Here is a 16,826-nt window from a genome sequence, read left to right as displayed (position 1 = left end):
GTTACTAATCCACCGCATTGATCATTAAATCATCGCTTGCAGCTCCCTAATAAGACCCTTTTTTAAAAAAAATTAACAATTCAATGACTTAAATAAAAATTTTAGATGAGTAACTAAAATATAAACTTACTTATAGTTAATGACCTTAAATGTGATTTACCTTTCTTTTTCATTGAACCCAAGTGATTATCTGAATTGAACCAAAATATAGAACTCTACAAATTTAGGGTAAGTTTAGATAGACTGTAGATTTAGTTACAGTTAGGGTAAAAAATAGCTATAATGGTGAAATTAGATATTATAGTATGAGACAAAAAATAAGCTAAACACACTATATCATACCCCACCGTCCATCCAAATCCACCTTTGACTCTAAATATCATTATAACCCAAAAAATATTAAAAATAAAACATAATACAATATTATGTAAAAAAAATAATATGAAAATGATACTAATAAATTAAGGTTTAATTGAATGATAAACTCTTAAAAGAAATTATTTGTTTAACTATTTAAATATATTTTTTTCAAACTATAAACTTTCATTATTTAAAAACAGATACCCAATTAAGTTGTGACATGTGTCATATTTATTTATTTAAAATTCTTTTACCGTCCATCAATTCCGAGCGATAATTTATGCACAAATCGTATAACCCATTCTAACCCAATACTGTCTATATAAAAAAAATAAAATCAAAACACGATCCCTCGTCTCTCTCCTTTGTATCTCCCTCCAATCGTGCCGCCTCACTCGTTTCTCACGTGACTCTTCAGTCTCCCTCTCCATATATTCGCAAACAAGCTCTCTTCCTCTCAATCAATCCTCAAAATAACTGCGAAAGAAAAAACCTCTGCTTTTTTCACTTTTCCTTTTATCGTTTCTCCTTTTTGCGGTGAAAATGGCAGAGCCTGCAACAGCAACACAAGCAGCAGCACCAGCAGTGGCTCTGCTGAAAGATGAGCTCGACATTGTTATACCAACCATAAGGAACTTGGACTTTCTTGAGATGTGGAGGCCATTCTTTCAGCCTTACCATCTCATCATTGTTCAAGATGGTGATCCTTCAAAGACCATCAAGGTCCCTGAGGGCTTTGACTATGAGCTTTACAACAGGAACGATATTAACAGGATCCTCGGTCCTAAGGCTTCTTGCATTTCCTTCAAGGACTCTGCTTGTCGTTGCTTTGGTTACATGGTATCCAAGAAGAAGTATATCTTCACCATTGACGACGACTGCTTTGTAAGTTTCTTTTTGTTTTTTCAATTTTATTGTGGTGTTTCAGAATCTGGGGTTTCCTTATTTTAGTCAAATTTTGGATCTTTACATTGTATTGTTTGGAAATTTGCGTGCTTTTATTTTTTTTCTTGATTTAAATTGAATTCCTGTGATGTTTTAGTACCTTGGTTTTTGTTATTATGGTCAAAAGTTGAATCCTTTGATTGTTTTGATGGGAGACTTGGACACTTTGGTAGTTTGGTTTAATCTCCTCTTTCCCCCTCAATTTATGTTGACATATTCGTAGCAAATGAGAAATCGAATTCTGCTTGCTTCAGATTTACTTTGAAAGCCTTTCAGATCATGCAATCTACATAGTTGAAATTCAATTTCAAATACTACAGTAATTTATAGCGCAATCAATTTATATATTACAATTCCTTCCCGAATCTGGATTTGAGTTCTGCATTGTCTGATATGCTTGCCAGATCTTCAGAGTCTGAGATGATTTATGCATTTGTTTTCCTATTATTATGTTGTTTATATTGCAGTGTGGAGAGTCAGTTTTTCTTTTATTAGCTTCTTTTTACTTTATTTATTTATTTTTTGCAGTTGGTTATAGAATTCAAATTACTTTCACATGCTATGCACCTCTAGCAGCTTTGTACCTGCCTAATCATGGAGATATACCTTTCAATTGATAAGTAATTGGTTGGACTGGAATCTACAGATATGAGATTCAAAAATCTTGGATGATTGTATCTGTTTGTGTTATTGTATATTCCTGCTAAATCTACAGGTTCAGATCTGTATAGTTGATTTATATTCTGAGTGATGATTATGTGAGGAATCGCTTTTGTACTTCATCTATTAGTTTTAACAATATGGGTTCAATGTATGATTGGGGGCTCGTTTGTCTCTTTCAGAATATAAGAATATTGACAACCCTGACCAAACCATGGATCCTTTTTTGTTTATGATCAGGTTGCTAAGGACCCATCTGGCAAAGCGATCAATGCACTTGAGCAGCACATCAAGAATCTGCTATCACCATCCACTCCCTTCTTCTTCAACACCTTGTATGACCCTTTCCGAGAGGGTGCAGATTTTGTCCGTGGATACCCATTTAGTCTTCGCGAGGGCGTTCCAACTGCTGCTTCTCATGGACTTTGGCTAAACATCCCGGATTATGATGCTCCAACCCAACTGGTGAAGCCTCTTGAGAAGAACACTAGGTATGTATGATCTGTTTTTGTCAAAATGTTCCGAAGATTATCTTCTAGTCATTAGTGATTAATTGATTGATAATGCTCATTATAAATCAGGTATGTGGATGCGGTTCTTACAATTCCAAAGGGCACCTTGTTCCCCATGTGTGGTATGAATTTGGCTTTCAACCGTGAGCTGATTGGCCCTGCCATGTACTTTGGACTCATGGGCGATGGGCAGCCAATTGGACGTTACGACGACATGTGGGCTGGCTGGTGCACCAAGGTACGTTTTTGTATCACAATTTACTTTCTTCTCCTTACAATGTATTTCAGAATCCGAAAGAAATCTCAATGGCCTCACTGGTTCGATGATTGTTTAGGTGATATGTGACCATTTGGGATTGGGAGTCAAAACAGGTCTACCTTACATCTTTCACAGCAAAGCAAGCAACCCATTTGTAAACCTAAGGAAAGAGTACAAGGGTATTTATTGGCAGGAAGAGATCATCCCATTCTTCCAACAAGCTGTCCTTCCAAAAGATTGCACCACTGTTCCAAAGTGCTATATTGAACTGGCAAAACAGGTGAAGGAAAAGCTTAGCAAAGTTGATCCCTACTTTGACAAGCTGGCTGATGCCATGGTCACATGGATTGAAGCCTGGGATGAGCTCAACCCGATTGGACCTGTACCAAATGGCAAAGCAGCTTAGAAAATTTTCAAAAAGATGCAGACGCCATAGAATGAAATCTTGGAATGTGCTTTTTAACTTGAACACTGATCATTGGCAAAGCAAAGTTGAAATACCCCATTAGCTACAGTTAAAGAAATAATGATAGTTTTTTTTGGTCACAAATAATGATTGTTTTTTTTTTCATTGTATCTTTATTTATCTTCTTCATCGCTATGTTTCGGCGGGATGTTATGTAATGTAATTTTATTAACTATACGTTATGAAATTACAATCCATTTCATAGTAAAAGTCATTCCTTTGAATACGGGAGTGTGGGTCAAATCCCTTCATTACTAAACCTTAACATCAATGGATGATATATTTTGGAGGGTAAATTAATTAAATATGTCAGTTTTTTTTTAATTTAGAGCAATAAATCATTTTTGTAGGGAAAGGAAAAATGTGTCTAACTAGGCGCACTTTCCTCCAATGGTTAATTTCAATGACTTTTTGAATGTTGGCGGGTAACGGTAAAAAAATTTAAACAGCCCCAATGTTCAATCTCTTTTTTTTCTATAAATACCATGCAATTTTATTTATTTTTCACTCAAATCCATCTATTTTTAATCTCTCAACTTTCTCAAGTTTTGTTCTAAACTTTTTTATATGCTTGTTTAAAAATATTATTATTTTTAATGATTTCGTATTTTATTTGTTTCGATTAAATTTTTACGAATGACCACCTCTTTGATTCATTTTGACAAGCACATTTTCACCGCTCAAGCGATAATGGTAAGATATTTTTAATTAAGTTAAATTTAAAGTTTTTTTATTTTTTAAAATATTTTAAATTAATTTTTTTCTATATAAATAGACAGTTGATCGTGTTTTCGAGGGGACAACTTGTCAAAGGGCCCAAACATTGAAATTTGTGGTTACTTGCAAGACGCGAGATTCTTGCATACGTCTCGTATGCTCGGGGGCTGCAAACTCGATCCTACACTCATTAGCGTGTTGGTGGAAAGATGAAGGCTCTAAACACACACTTTTTATCTTTCATGCGATGAGTGTACAATCACACTCGAGGACGTAGCTTTATAACTCGATTTACCCAGTGATGGGCCAACCGTCATGAAGTCAACGGTTGTTTCGGTAAAGAGGACCTTTGCGAGGTATTTTTAGGGGAGGTCCTGAACAAGTTTCAAGGTGGTCGGATAGAGATGAAGTGATTGGAAACCAATTTCAAAGAGCTTCCTCCAAACGTGACCGACGTTGTCAAAGAACAATACACCCGAGCATTCATCCTAAGGTTAATCGGGAGTATTTTAAAGTCCGATAAATCTCAAAATTGGTACACATAAGGTGGCTACTACACCTAGCCAACTTTAGAGAATACAAGCGACTGAGTTGGGGATTAACTATGTTGGCCATGTTGTATCGAGAGTTGTGTTGGGCGACAGAATCAAATAAGATGTCAATTAGTGGTTGCCTACTCATGCCTACTCATGCTACAATGGTTGGTTTGGTGACGACTACCATTTTTACGTCCCTAAGTGAACAACCCACTTATGTTCCCATTGGTGATAAGGTATTATATGTTCGAACTAACATATTGCTTGTACAAGTGGAATCATGGGCCGAGTTACCTGGGACTACCCGAACAGCTCAAAGATATCAAGTTGTTCTCAAATCAATGCTCGGAAGCCGAGGTTAGTTAGTTATTCTTTCTAACCTACAATGATTATGCAATGATTTGTAAAATAAAATTTCGTGCATAATGGAATTTACAATTGTGCATTGCAGTTTGAATGGATGTCATTCATCAAACCCCATATCATAGAATGCGTCCTATTGAAATATTTGGCCAATCAGAGTATGTAGGACACGGAAGCACTACACAATTGGACTTGCGGGGGAAGAATGACGAGAATTAGTGAGACATTCACAAGAAGTACATTGATGTTTGAGATCGTAGGGTGAAATTCTTACCCATTTGCGAACAATTTTTCTCATTGGATACGACAATTTTTTGGAGTACATGATGTGGTTTAGAGTCGCCAACAAGATGTATCTATTATCGGTGGTAGCGAAGAGTAGGTAACTTCATCAAAAGAGGCAACGAAGACTGCCATAGTAGCTTAGGTCTGGACGTAATCGCACGATAGGTTTGTCATCGATTCCGACTGAACAAGCGTCGCCTATGTCTACGCCATATCCCGATCAATTCACTCCACTTATTCATGTTCATTTTACTAACCTTGTGTTTTTTCTACAATTACCACACTACACACCACAACATATCCCTTTTTCTACCCCTCCCGCAGGTACATATTTTGAGGCACCAATGTCCCTCACATTCTACACTCTCATGCTGACATTGATGCCGACACAAATGTTGAGCTAGATGCCGATACATGTACCGTCACCAATGTCAGCACTAGTCTAGTCATCGATGCCAGTGTTGATGCCCAGGTCAATATCGATGTATCCAAGTTTTGTGACACCATACACTTATACATTGATAGTGTCACAAACACCTACCGCATCATTAGTTTATCGAGGTCAGTCATCGATGCAACCATATTATCATGGAGTGGAGGATACATAATGGAGGCTAGGACAGCACTGCACTTGAGCACTAAGGAAGAAGATGGAGATGGAGATGAAGACAAATACAATGGTGGAGACGAAAATGAGCACAAGAGTGGAGGTGAAGACGAAGAAGATGAAGATGACGGTGACGATCAAATGGATGAGCTGGTAGTACTAGTTCTACACAGAAATCCTGCTCACACCTGTATGCCACCGCCCTGCAATACACATTCAACTTGACGAAGCCGATGATGTATTTTTTATTTATCTATTTCAATATAAATCTAGATAACATCAATAAAGAAATGATAAATTTTGGTTGTAACTCATATTTGTCTTTGTTACATTTTAACGTAAGTTATACGTAAGTTAAAAAGAAAGAACAAATTTGCGACACCAAAATAATGGAAGCATTGTAATCAATTTTATATCCTCGAAAAAAAAGAATGTTAGCGACGTTGAGGCCCCAACCCCCTCAGCGCAGAACATGTTACCTTCGTATGCCCTGAGTTTCTATGGTACCCGCATAACGTTTTTTAACTATCCCTCTCCCAAATATCCATATTGGTGCGTATTCATGTGACCTTTTGGGATGCGATATAGGTTCATGTTTGGTGCCAACTCGTATGGCACCCTGGACAGTAACACCCCTTACCCGTATCCGACATTAGGACAGGGTTTGAAGCGTTATCAGACTTAAACATTCACAAACATGCAAAATCGGGCCATAAAATTTCATTTAAATTAAAACATTCAATCACATGCGTAATGTCCCTTACACGAGCTACCGAGGCTCTAAACATGCATTAAAGGCGATCTGGGATTAAATCAAGAACTTTAAAAAATTTTGAGGAAACTTAGAAAAAATTTCCTGAAACAGGGTCACACGTCCGTGTAGACACAGGGACACGCCCGTGTGTCTCCAACATGCCCGTGTCCTCAGGCCATGTAACTCTCTGTTTATCACATCAGCAAAACAAATTGAACTACACGGCCAAGCCACATGCTCCTGTGCTAGGCCGTGTCCTCCACACGATTGAGACACATGGCCGTGTCTCTACTCGTGTGACTAGTACTTAGGCTATTTTCCAAGCCTTCATGGTTTCCATAAACCCTTACAACCTTGTACACATCAAACTCACAACTCATGGCATCATTTTAGTGATTAAACACCTTTATAAGACACATTCAACATTAGCTCGTCATTATACATATATTTCACCTACTCATGATAAACTAGTCTAGCCACATTATTACACATTCATTTGACCTTGTCATCTCATTAGTCATGTGACACCCCTAATTTGACCCTAGTCGGAAAGTGGTTTCGGGACCACAAAAACTGAGTCACAAAAATAATTGATTGTTATATTCTATGCTTAATATTTATGAATAAGTATGTGTGAAAATTTCATGCTTTAAATTTTGTCATATGGATGTGAAATAAATAAAAAGGGGCTTATGTGAGAAATCTTGAAAATGTCATAGGTTAATTGGAAGTGGCTAAAAATTGCATGGTTTGAAGCATGAGGGACTTGCATGTCAAACATTCCTTTTTCTTGGTAGTGGACGACAATGATGGGCATGAATGACACATTTTGGCATTTTGTGCTTTGTATGTTAGTAAATAATGTTAATAATATATTTGTTTATATTAAAGAAAATGGTTTCATAAAATAGAAATAATAAAAGTTAATGAAATAAATGAATAAAACATGCTTGAGGTGAAAATAACAAGGCCATTTTTCTTCTTCTTCTTGCCGTGAGTTGAGAAAGAAAATAGAAACCTTTGAGCTTAGGGCATTTGGCAAAAGAAGGCTTCAAATAAGGTAAGGTTCATGTTATTTTCTTTGAAAAGTTGTGAATTTTGGTTGGTTTTGAAGCTTGCAACAAGACCCATGTGAAAATTTTTGTGTTCATGAAGCATGTAGCAATCGGTCATGAGCTTAATGGGGTATATTTTGTATGTTTGATGATTTTGGGAGGATAATTGATTCTAGTTGAGTATGAACAAACTAAATGTGCTTGATGGCTCAAATGAGCTTGGAAAGTTGGCCAATGTTGTTTAAGTTCATGAATTAGGGCATAATTTCATTCGGCCATGGAAATTGAGCATGGAAAAAAAAAATCTGGTGTGGGATATATGAAGCTGAAAATTTAGTTTGAAGTGTTGTAATTGTGTTAAAGATGAACATTAAACCTTAAAGCATGATTTAGTTTAACCAAGGGAGAACTTGTATATTTGTAGGAGGGCATGTTTGAACGTGTATTGATAATTGATTTTGAAGGTTCGGCTTTATGCCTTGATAGTTGGTTTTGAAGTATATGATGTCTTGGTATAAATATATGTGCATTCGGTTACTTTCATAACATGCATTTAAAGTGTCCTTTGGATGCAATTGCTTATGCACTTGAGGGGATATGAGTTAATTTTCTTTATGGCAAATTTGGATAAGAAGCTAACTAATAATATGCTAAGGTAGTCATGTGGATAATCGGCTTTGTGAATATTATTAAAGGTGTAATTAGTTATATGCATAGGTCATCGGAAAAATTGACCACATAACTAGTATATGTATATAAGGCGACATGGTGATACCTAGGTAAATGTATTTGGGATGGTTTTTATGAAATACCAAATGTGTGCAGATGTATCGAGGTGTTGCCTTATGTATGAGTTTCATTGAGAAGATTTACCTTGTTGTTTTTAATGATATAACAAGGTGATTAAAATAGTTTAAATTTTGTTAATTAAGCTCAAGAGCATACAGGGGCAATTTTGGATAAAGAGAAAGTAAACGAATAGCCGTGGATATCTAGTCGTCGACCACTTCCGAGGTAAGTTTTAAGTGATTAAACGTTGAGTAAATTCAATCATAATAGGACATGATGAGTTGATTTAATAAGATATGATGTGGCCATGATATGTTCTAAGCTCAAATGGTAAGTTCTTAAGTGTTTGAGCTTGGGAATTTAAGTGTAAATTGAAATAGTTTGCTTAGGACAGTAGCAGTAACATGACTTTAGAAAATCACCATAAATTTATGGACTTCAATTAGAGGCTGAATGAAACATGAAATTAAAGCTTAATGAGTCTAGTTTCTTATAAAAGAAACTGTGTAAGCAAAGGAATTTCCGATAATGAGATATTTAAAGTTGTGTGAGACAGTGTAGAATGACACTGTAATCCTCTGTTCTGTTTTTAGAAAATCATTATAAATTGTACAAAAATTTTTAAAAGACAAAATTTATATTATAGATGCCTTAGTGAGTCTAGTTTCAAATGAAATAAACTAGAACATATTTTGAATTTTTTACAATGAGAAATTTGATTCGTAGTGAAGAGTGGTCAGCATAGTCAAACGGTGAAATAGGGGAAACTTTAAGAAAAATCTGGCATTGATTGGCCTAACCAAAAATTCTGAAATTTTTTTTGATAAAATATGTATGAGTCTATTTTCAGATAAAATTAACGGCACTTCATTTGGAGTTTTGTAGCTCCATTTACGAATAATTTAATGACTATTGCTCAGGAAAAACAGCTTGTGCTGAATTTGTGATTATGTTGTAAACCTTAATAAAACTATTTGAGTTGCTTATAAGCTATCGATTAAATATTGGTAATCAAAGTACCAAATCCGTATTAAAGTGAAGCTGTAAGCCGTAAATGACTAGTATACCTAGTCAATTTTGTTATGATGAAATTGATGTACAAGATATGTATATGTGATAAGGCCGAATGGCCAATGTGATGAATGTGAAAGTGTATATATGTGATAAGGCCAAATGGCCAACGTGATGAATGTGAAAGTGTGTATATGTGATAAGGCCTAATGGCCGATGTGATGAATGTGAAAGTGTATATATGTGATAAGGCCGAGTGGCCAATGTGATAATGTGAAAGTGTATATATGTGATAAGGCCGAATGGCCAATGTGATGAATGTGAAAGTGTATATATGTGATAAGGCCGGGTGGCCAACGTGATGAATGTGAAAGTGTGTATATGTGATAAGGCCTAATGGCCAATGTGATGAATGTGAAAGTGTATATATGTGATAAGGCCGAATGGCCAATGTGATGAATGTGAAAGTGTATATATGTGATAAGGCCGAGTGGCCAACGTGATGAATGTGAAAGTGTATATATGTGATAAGGCCGAATGGCCAATGTGATGAATGTGAAAGTGTATATATGAGATAAGACCTAATGGCCGATGTGATGGATGTGAAGGTGTATATATGTGATAAGGCCGAATGGCCAATGTGATGGATGTGAAAGTGTATAAATGTGATAAGTCCCGAAGGGCATTTGTGTCAGTACTATATCCGGGTTAAAACCCCACAGGCTTTATGCGAGAATATTATCCTGATTAATGTCCGTAGGCTTCGTGCTCGTACTATATCCGAGCTTTAAAGACCCGACGGCTAAATGCTAGGATTCAAGTAAGACTTTGATATTGAGTATCTGTAATGAGTTACCATCAAATAAGTATTATGTATTTAAGATGTTCAGGTACGTATTACTTACTCATCGGTGGAGTGATTTCGAGGTGAATTATCAGTATCAAAGAGGTAGGTAAATGTGATTAATATTATAACTCCAAACAGGAGAATGATATAATTGGTAATGGTATGCTTGTATAATGAAGTATGTGATGAAATATTCTTATGTATTGTGCATATTCTGCCCCAAAGCCTTATGATTTGAGTATGGGTTGGGTTCAGCTAGATGTGCCAGTACAAGGTAAGGATTATGTTTTGTAAGCTTACGTATATGTGATAAGGAATATGTTTGGTTCTTTATGTGCCTACGGTAATTTAGTACTTGTCATGTTGAAATACTTAAAAATATGGATGTGATTATGAACAAGTGGAAAGGATTATTGAAAGTTGAAAATTGATGAAGAATGTGCTTTGGAAATATTTGACCATCTAGGTCATTATTATTCAAAAGTATATATGTGACAGCCAAGTGATGCGTTTATTGATATTATAGTTCGAGATGAAGCTCTAGATTAACTTCATTGAACAGTTGAAATGAATGACCAATAATAGTGAATGAGAACACTTTGTTTTGCTTAAAACTTACTAAGCTTACAAAAGCTTACTCTGTTCGATCATGTTTTGGTTTATAGGTTGTGGATTCTGACTACCAGTTCGGGGATCATCAACACTTCGTCACACTATTTACCATTACGGCAACTATGTAATTAGACTTAGCTTATGGCATGTATAGGATAGATAATATGGTAGAATGATATTTTGACTATTGTATATAAGCCATATGAAAATGGCATCTTTTGAATGTTTACTTATAGAAGTTTACATTTTATCCCTGGCTGTGTTTAGTGTTTATCCAAATGAATGATCTAAAAAAAAAGTTTTACCGTTCTGTCATGAGTTACAAGTCCGGTAATGCCCCTTACTTATTCCGGCGACGGTTACGGGATAGGGGTGTTACAAGTCACTTATACCATTAAACTATGGTTACTAACTTATACATCAAACATCCATGTTCAAGGCATTATCATCTTATTACCATATTACACGTTTAATTCATGGTCATGACCACCTCGATTGGTTATAAAACATGCATTCAACACACATGACATATTACCAACCATGCATGGCAAACAAACATATTCATATCATCATATCATATGCATTAAAACGTAACATGATTAGCTAGACTTGCAAACGATAATCAATATGAGCCACCTCTTATGGTCATATACAATAGATTGATATAGGCTCATACATTTAGCCAAATCATAATAACACATGTCATAGAACTAGGTCCCTATACATGCCACTCACTTGATATTTCTAACATACGTATCAATACTCCAAATGTGTTGGCTTGATAGTGTGATGCTGCATCTGACGATCTCCAACACCGAGCCGACCTAAGAACACTAAAAGAAATGGAAAGGAGGGAGTAATCTTTACGCTTAGTAAGCTCGCATGAAAAATAATAAGCAATGTATTAACATGCTATTTTTCAATTCCTCTCTATTTATTCAAAGTCTAGTTAAGTTGTTTTCTCGAGTCTCTATCACTAAATTATTTATATCTGGAGCTATGGGACTCCAAATTGAGAACCACAAATTTTCCTAGAAACTAGACTCACATATCTTTTTATCATAAAATTTTCAGAAGTTTTAGTTTGGCCAATAAGTACAGTTTATTCTTTAAAGTTACCCCTTTTTTTTCTGTCTGACAGTTCCAACTTCTCTTCACTACAAATTAATTATCTCATAGTACGGGACTTGGATGATGCTCCTGTCTATTTCCTTTGAAAATATACTCATTAAGGATTTCAAGCATATAATTTATAACCCATGATTATTTTTGTACAATTTCTAGTGATTTTCCCAATTTGGAATAGGGGATTCCGAACTCATTCTGACTCTGTCTCACAAGAATTCAAATATCTCATAATATGAAATTCTTTTGCTTACAATGTTTCCTTTATATGAAAATAGATTCAATAAGCTATTATTTTATGTCTTATTCAACTTATAATTCAATTTTCATCATTTTTGGTGATTTTTCAAAGTCACACAACTGCTGCTGTCCAAAACTGTTTTATTACTAAATTTCACTCTTTCATGTTTTCTTTGTAGTAACTTTCATTGTATCACTTACTCCATATCAATCTTGCCAAATTTAGATCACATATCGAGCACATTGCTCATAAGTTTACACACACGAACCTTCACTTATTCATCACATAGTCATGTTCATATGTATTTTCACTTAGTAAATTTCTTGTTGAACTTATTGGAAGGTGGCCTGTACATATTACCACCCTTATAACTGAAGCTCTCTGGTACGCATAGTAGCCTGCACTTAGTACTACACATGCGACCTAACAATCTGGTGCACGTAGTAGCCTGCACTTAGTACTACACATGTGATCGAAGCTATCAGGTACACATAGTAGCCTGCACTTAGTACTACACATGTGACCTAACAATCTGGTACACGTAGTAGCCTGCACTTAGTACTACACATGTATTCTCACAACGGATCATTTGTATCTTTTCTGTTCCGAAGGCCTAATCTGGAAATTCTTCATTTTTCAACATTTTACTAATTCATTCTTAGTCAATTTCGATTCATAATTTACATCAAATGATCATTCTATAGGCAGATACATCTCATATAATAACAAAATATAATAACATAGAAAAGAATTGATATATTATTTACATACAAACTTACCTTCCTTTTCATTCTTTTACAAGTTATCCAACCTAATAAAACATCACGTTATATCAAATTCTCAATATATTCAGCTATTATATAGCAAGCCATCAATAATTGAACCATCCAACATTTCATGTGCTACCAGTCATATATCATTGTTCTTATAATTTTTATATACCATTCTTTCATCACTTTTCAATATATTAAATCAGGCCATTCGTGCAATAATAATATAGAATTTTCAATTCAAACATAGCATTGCAATATTATTGACACACAAACTTACCTCGAATGCGAGCACAGCTATATATTTCGATTTAGTCCATAATCTCATTCATTTCCAATCTATACCCGAATCTCATTTTATTTGATCTATAATATCACATTTAGCTTACTAATTAGTCACATTATTCATATGGGTCCTAAAATCATATTTTTAGAAATTTACATTTTGACCCCTAAACTTTCACATATTTGCACTTTTTTCCCAAGGCTCGTAAGATGATTTTTATCCAATTTCCTTGCATTTTAAGCTTAGCCGAATCGTTTTCATAACTATAACAGCCTCTAATTTCCACTAAATCACACTTTTATGACAAATTTTGTAACTTTTGTAAAACAGTCCTTTTTGACAATTTCACCGAAAATCACTTAGTAAAAGTCGTTTATTACACACCGAGCATTCATTTTCTACCATTAGACATCAAAACACATGCATGTCATCCATGAGTAAATTTTTAAACACAAATCCTAGCTCAAAATATGGGTAGAAATGAGTAGATCTTGTTACTAAGATTTAAAAAACGTAAAAATCATTAAAAACGGGGCTAGAATGGACTTACAATCGAGCTTGGAAGCTTGAAAAACCCTAGCTATTTCTTCTCGATGCAATTTTCATCCATGGGGTAGAAGATGGACAAAAATTGGCTTTTAATTTTGTTTTTAATTCATTTTAATTATAGATTACCAAAATGCCCCTAACTTAAAAATATTCTATTTCACTCATTTCATGTATATTTTTGTCCAAAAAATTATCCAATGGTATAATTACCATTTATGAGCCTTCAATTTAAAATTTCATAATAATTAGACACTTCTAACATGTAGAATTAAACTTTTGCACTTTTTACAATTTAGTCCTTTTGACCAAATTGAGTGCCCAAACGTCAAAATTTTTGAACGAAATTTTCACAAAATCATCCCGTGAAATTGTAGACCATAAAAATATAATAAAAAAATTTTACTGTGTCAGATTTGTGGTCCCGAAACTACTGTTCCAACTAGGCCCTAAATCGGGATGTTACATGGACACTGGCGGCTACATACTTTCATCTAGGACAAGTGGAAATTCAAGACTCTATACATTGTGCGTGCGTTTCTTGTCTGTACACATCGTTGATGTAAGACGTGTACTCAATTCATAGGTTCCCACATACGACAATTATATATGCGCATAGGAATTGAAGTGCTTGGAACCTCCTACAATCGCAAGTCCCTCATGTTAGATCAACACGATATGATGCCCCTGACATGTCCTGGTCGAGCCTAGTGTGCTCCATAACCTAATAATGAGGTTCGACGCGAGTGGCACACTACGTACATATTGTTCACTCTCTCTGTATTTCGTCTAATTTCTTTTATGACATCCTCGCACAAAATACGGTCACTCACTATATATCCAACATACTTCGCCGTCCGTTTTTGAAATAAGGTAGCCAGGTGAAAGTACGTTTATTTGACAACTAAGGTTATCAACAAATGACACATCCCCTTTAATATGGAATTGATGCACTCAGCTAAGTTTGACATCATGTGCCCGTACCGTAGACCCCTGTCGTATGATTGTGTCCACTTTTCAAATGGTATGTTGGCTAGGTACACCACACCGTAGTTGTTGGTGGCGTATGAGTTGTCCAACATTTTATGGAATCGATGTTGGACTAGCTCGTACCCTTCGAGAAAGGAAAACCTATGAATGCAAAGAATGAACGAAATATGGTATAACATGACTATGCAAATAGTGACAACTACATACCTATGTCAATGACTTGATCTAGCTCACTTTTCGAAGGTCATTTTGAGTGGTAGTTAGATCCAACATGTTGTATGAAGTACCTATGATGGGTGTGATCCCAAAGGCTACCTTGCCGCACAATAGCGGAAAAAATTTTTGTTCCCATGTTTGATATGACACATATGTTAGACTACGGGCAAACGCATCAGCACAATCTACTTAGGAAGAAATCTCAATCATTTGTCTTTTCTCTGAGAGTTATTGCAAACACAACCAAAAAAATCCTCCAATTACCGTCACGGGTAACAACAATCAACAACTGATGTTGATACCTCCCATATAGCCAAGTGTCGTCAATTTGCACAAAAGACGCCATAAAGCTTCTCTACATTGGCTGAAGATCTAAAATAATGGATGGAATACTCTTTTCCTAGGGACATATGATCACAAAAGTACACTGGGTGCGTTTCCAAATTGGTTACAAAACCTGGTACGTACCCTCGCTGGCCCAACCAAAAGGAGTAAGTCATCAGTTCTTTTATAACCCATGTGCCCGCTAAAATCTGCACCAGATTGGTGTCCGATGTATGTCGATGCCCCTGATATAGTTACTTCCACCCCAGAACAATGATCCATCAAAGTTGAAATCAAATACATTGATTGAATGTCAAGCCCGAATGTTGAAGTTCAGGTTTTGCTCATACCCCAAATGGTAAGGGCCATTGAAGTTTAAATTCATTCCGAAAATCAATGAATGTCTACCCATAGATGTTTCAAGGACATCGTAGCAGGAGCTTTTGTAACAAGCTTCAACTGCGGTTCCAACATTAGCTTCAATAGTGGTCGAAGATTAGCCAGGCCCATCATCATTCGCAAACTCGACATATAACTCCATTATAGTATTTTCACTTGAGAGGTAAGATTATATGACCGCCTCGAGCTCACCTTTCACATCAAATAGCTCATACCTATAGGGGTGAACGAAAGCAAGATATCTACATTGCAACCTTAAAATTCTTTCTCAGGTTGAACTCCTGACTTTCCTCCTAATTCTAGTCCGTAGCTCATGCAATTAGATGGAACGATTGAATTCCAATTCCACAAACTGAGCTCCTGCAAATACCATCGTGAATTCTTTATTACAGATTTGATCGTCGTAGTAAATAACAAATTTCACTTGTTTACTCATTTCATTATAGATTACGAATTGGATGAGCAGAAGCAAAAAAATTAGTTGATGATTGTCCAAAGAAATACACATGACTCTTGCAACTCAACTATTTAATGTTTGATATGATTTTGATGCGTGCCTAAGTTATGAAAATTGTGTTACTTTAATAGGAAAATAGAACAAGGAGAGAATGAATGCGTGCTGATAAATTTTTTTCTGAATACATACTTTTGTCGAACAATGATAATGAAATGCAAAGTATTACTCAAAAAAATGTTTCAGAAGTCATATAATTTCATTAGAAACGTACTTCTCAAGGTATTCTTTGCATAACGTTCTTTAAATCTGTTGAAAAATTCAGGTTTAGGTACTTTTATTTTTTAGTTAAGAAAATGTTAGAGAAAGCTCGTCCAGCTAGGTGCGCTTTCTTGCCATGTCAACAGGGAAGCTCATCTAGCTTGACTAGACTTCTCAAACATTTTTCTTGTCTAAAAAGTAAATGTACCTAACCTCATGAATTTTTCAACAGATTTCAGTCACAACTTGAATATATTCGTCGAAGACACTTGTCTTGTGGCACATTTTCAACCACGGGAATTTTCTACTTTGCAATCCCACCCTACCTCGTGCATATAAAAGGGGTCTCAAACTCTATACTTCATCATCCCTCAAAGATCTTCTCCCTCAGCCTCTCCATCCCTCTGCTATACAACATTTCTCAGTGTTAAAAATT

At 35.5% G+C, this 16,826-nt stretch overlaps 1 protein-coding gene across 1 annotated transcript; it reads left to right on the top strand.

Moving 5' to 3' along the window:
• Positions 1-665: 665 nt before the first annotated feature.
• On the top strand, positions 666-3,412 carry LOC107952845 (UDP-arabinopyranose mutase 1). The gene is made up of 4 exons (XM_016888040.2): positions 666-1,245; positions 2,206-2,456; positions 2,547-2,715; positions 2,813-3,412. The coding sequence occupies exons 1-4, from the start codon at positions 904-906 to the stop codon at positions 3,140-3,142; spliced, it is 1,092 nt and encodes a 363-aa protein (XP_016743529.1). The 5' UTR covers positions 666-903; the 3' UTR covers positions 3,143-3,412.
• Positions 3,413-16,826: the final 13,414 nt, after the last annotated feature.

The sequence above is a fragment of the Gossypium hirsutum genome, chromosome A07 (assembly GCF_007990345.1).
Source record: "Gossypium hirsutum isolate 1008001.06 chromosome A07, Gossypium_hirsutum_v2.1, whole genome shotgun sequence".
NCBI classification, from domain to species: Eukaryota; Viridiplantae; Streptophyta; class Magnoliopsida; order Malvales; family Malvaceae; genus Gossypium; species Gossypium hirsutum.
Note: the sequence above shows the minus strand (reverse complement) of the source record. Positions and strands in the feature narration are given on the sequence as shown.

Excerpts from the sequence above, each read along its gene's own strand:
- LOC107952845 (XM_016888040.2), top strand. The coding sequence starts at position 904 with ATGGCAGAGCCTGCAACAGCAACACAAGCAGCAGCACCAGCAGTGGCT. Across the intron at positions 1,246-2,205 it reads CCATTGACGACGACTGCTTT|GTTGCTAAGGACCCATCTGG; the intron begins GTAAGTTTCTTT and ends GTTTATGATCAG. Across the intron at positions 2,716-2,812 it reads GGGCTGGCTGGTGCACCAAG|GTGATATGTGACCATTTGGG; the intron begins GTACGTTTTTGT and ends ATGATTGTTTAG.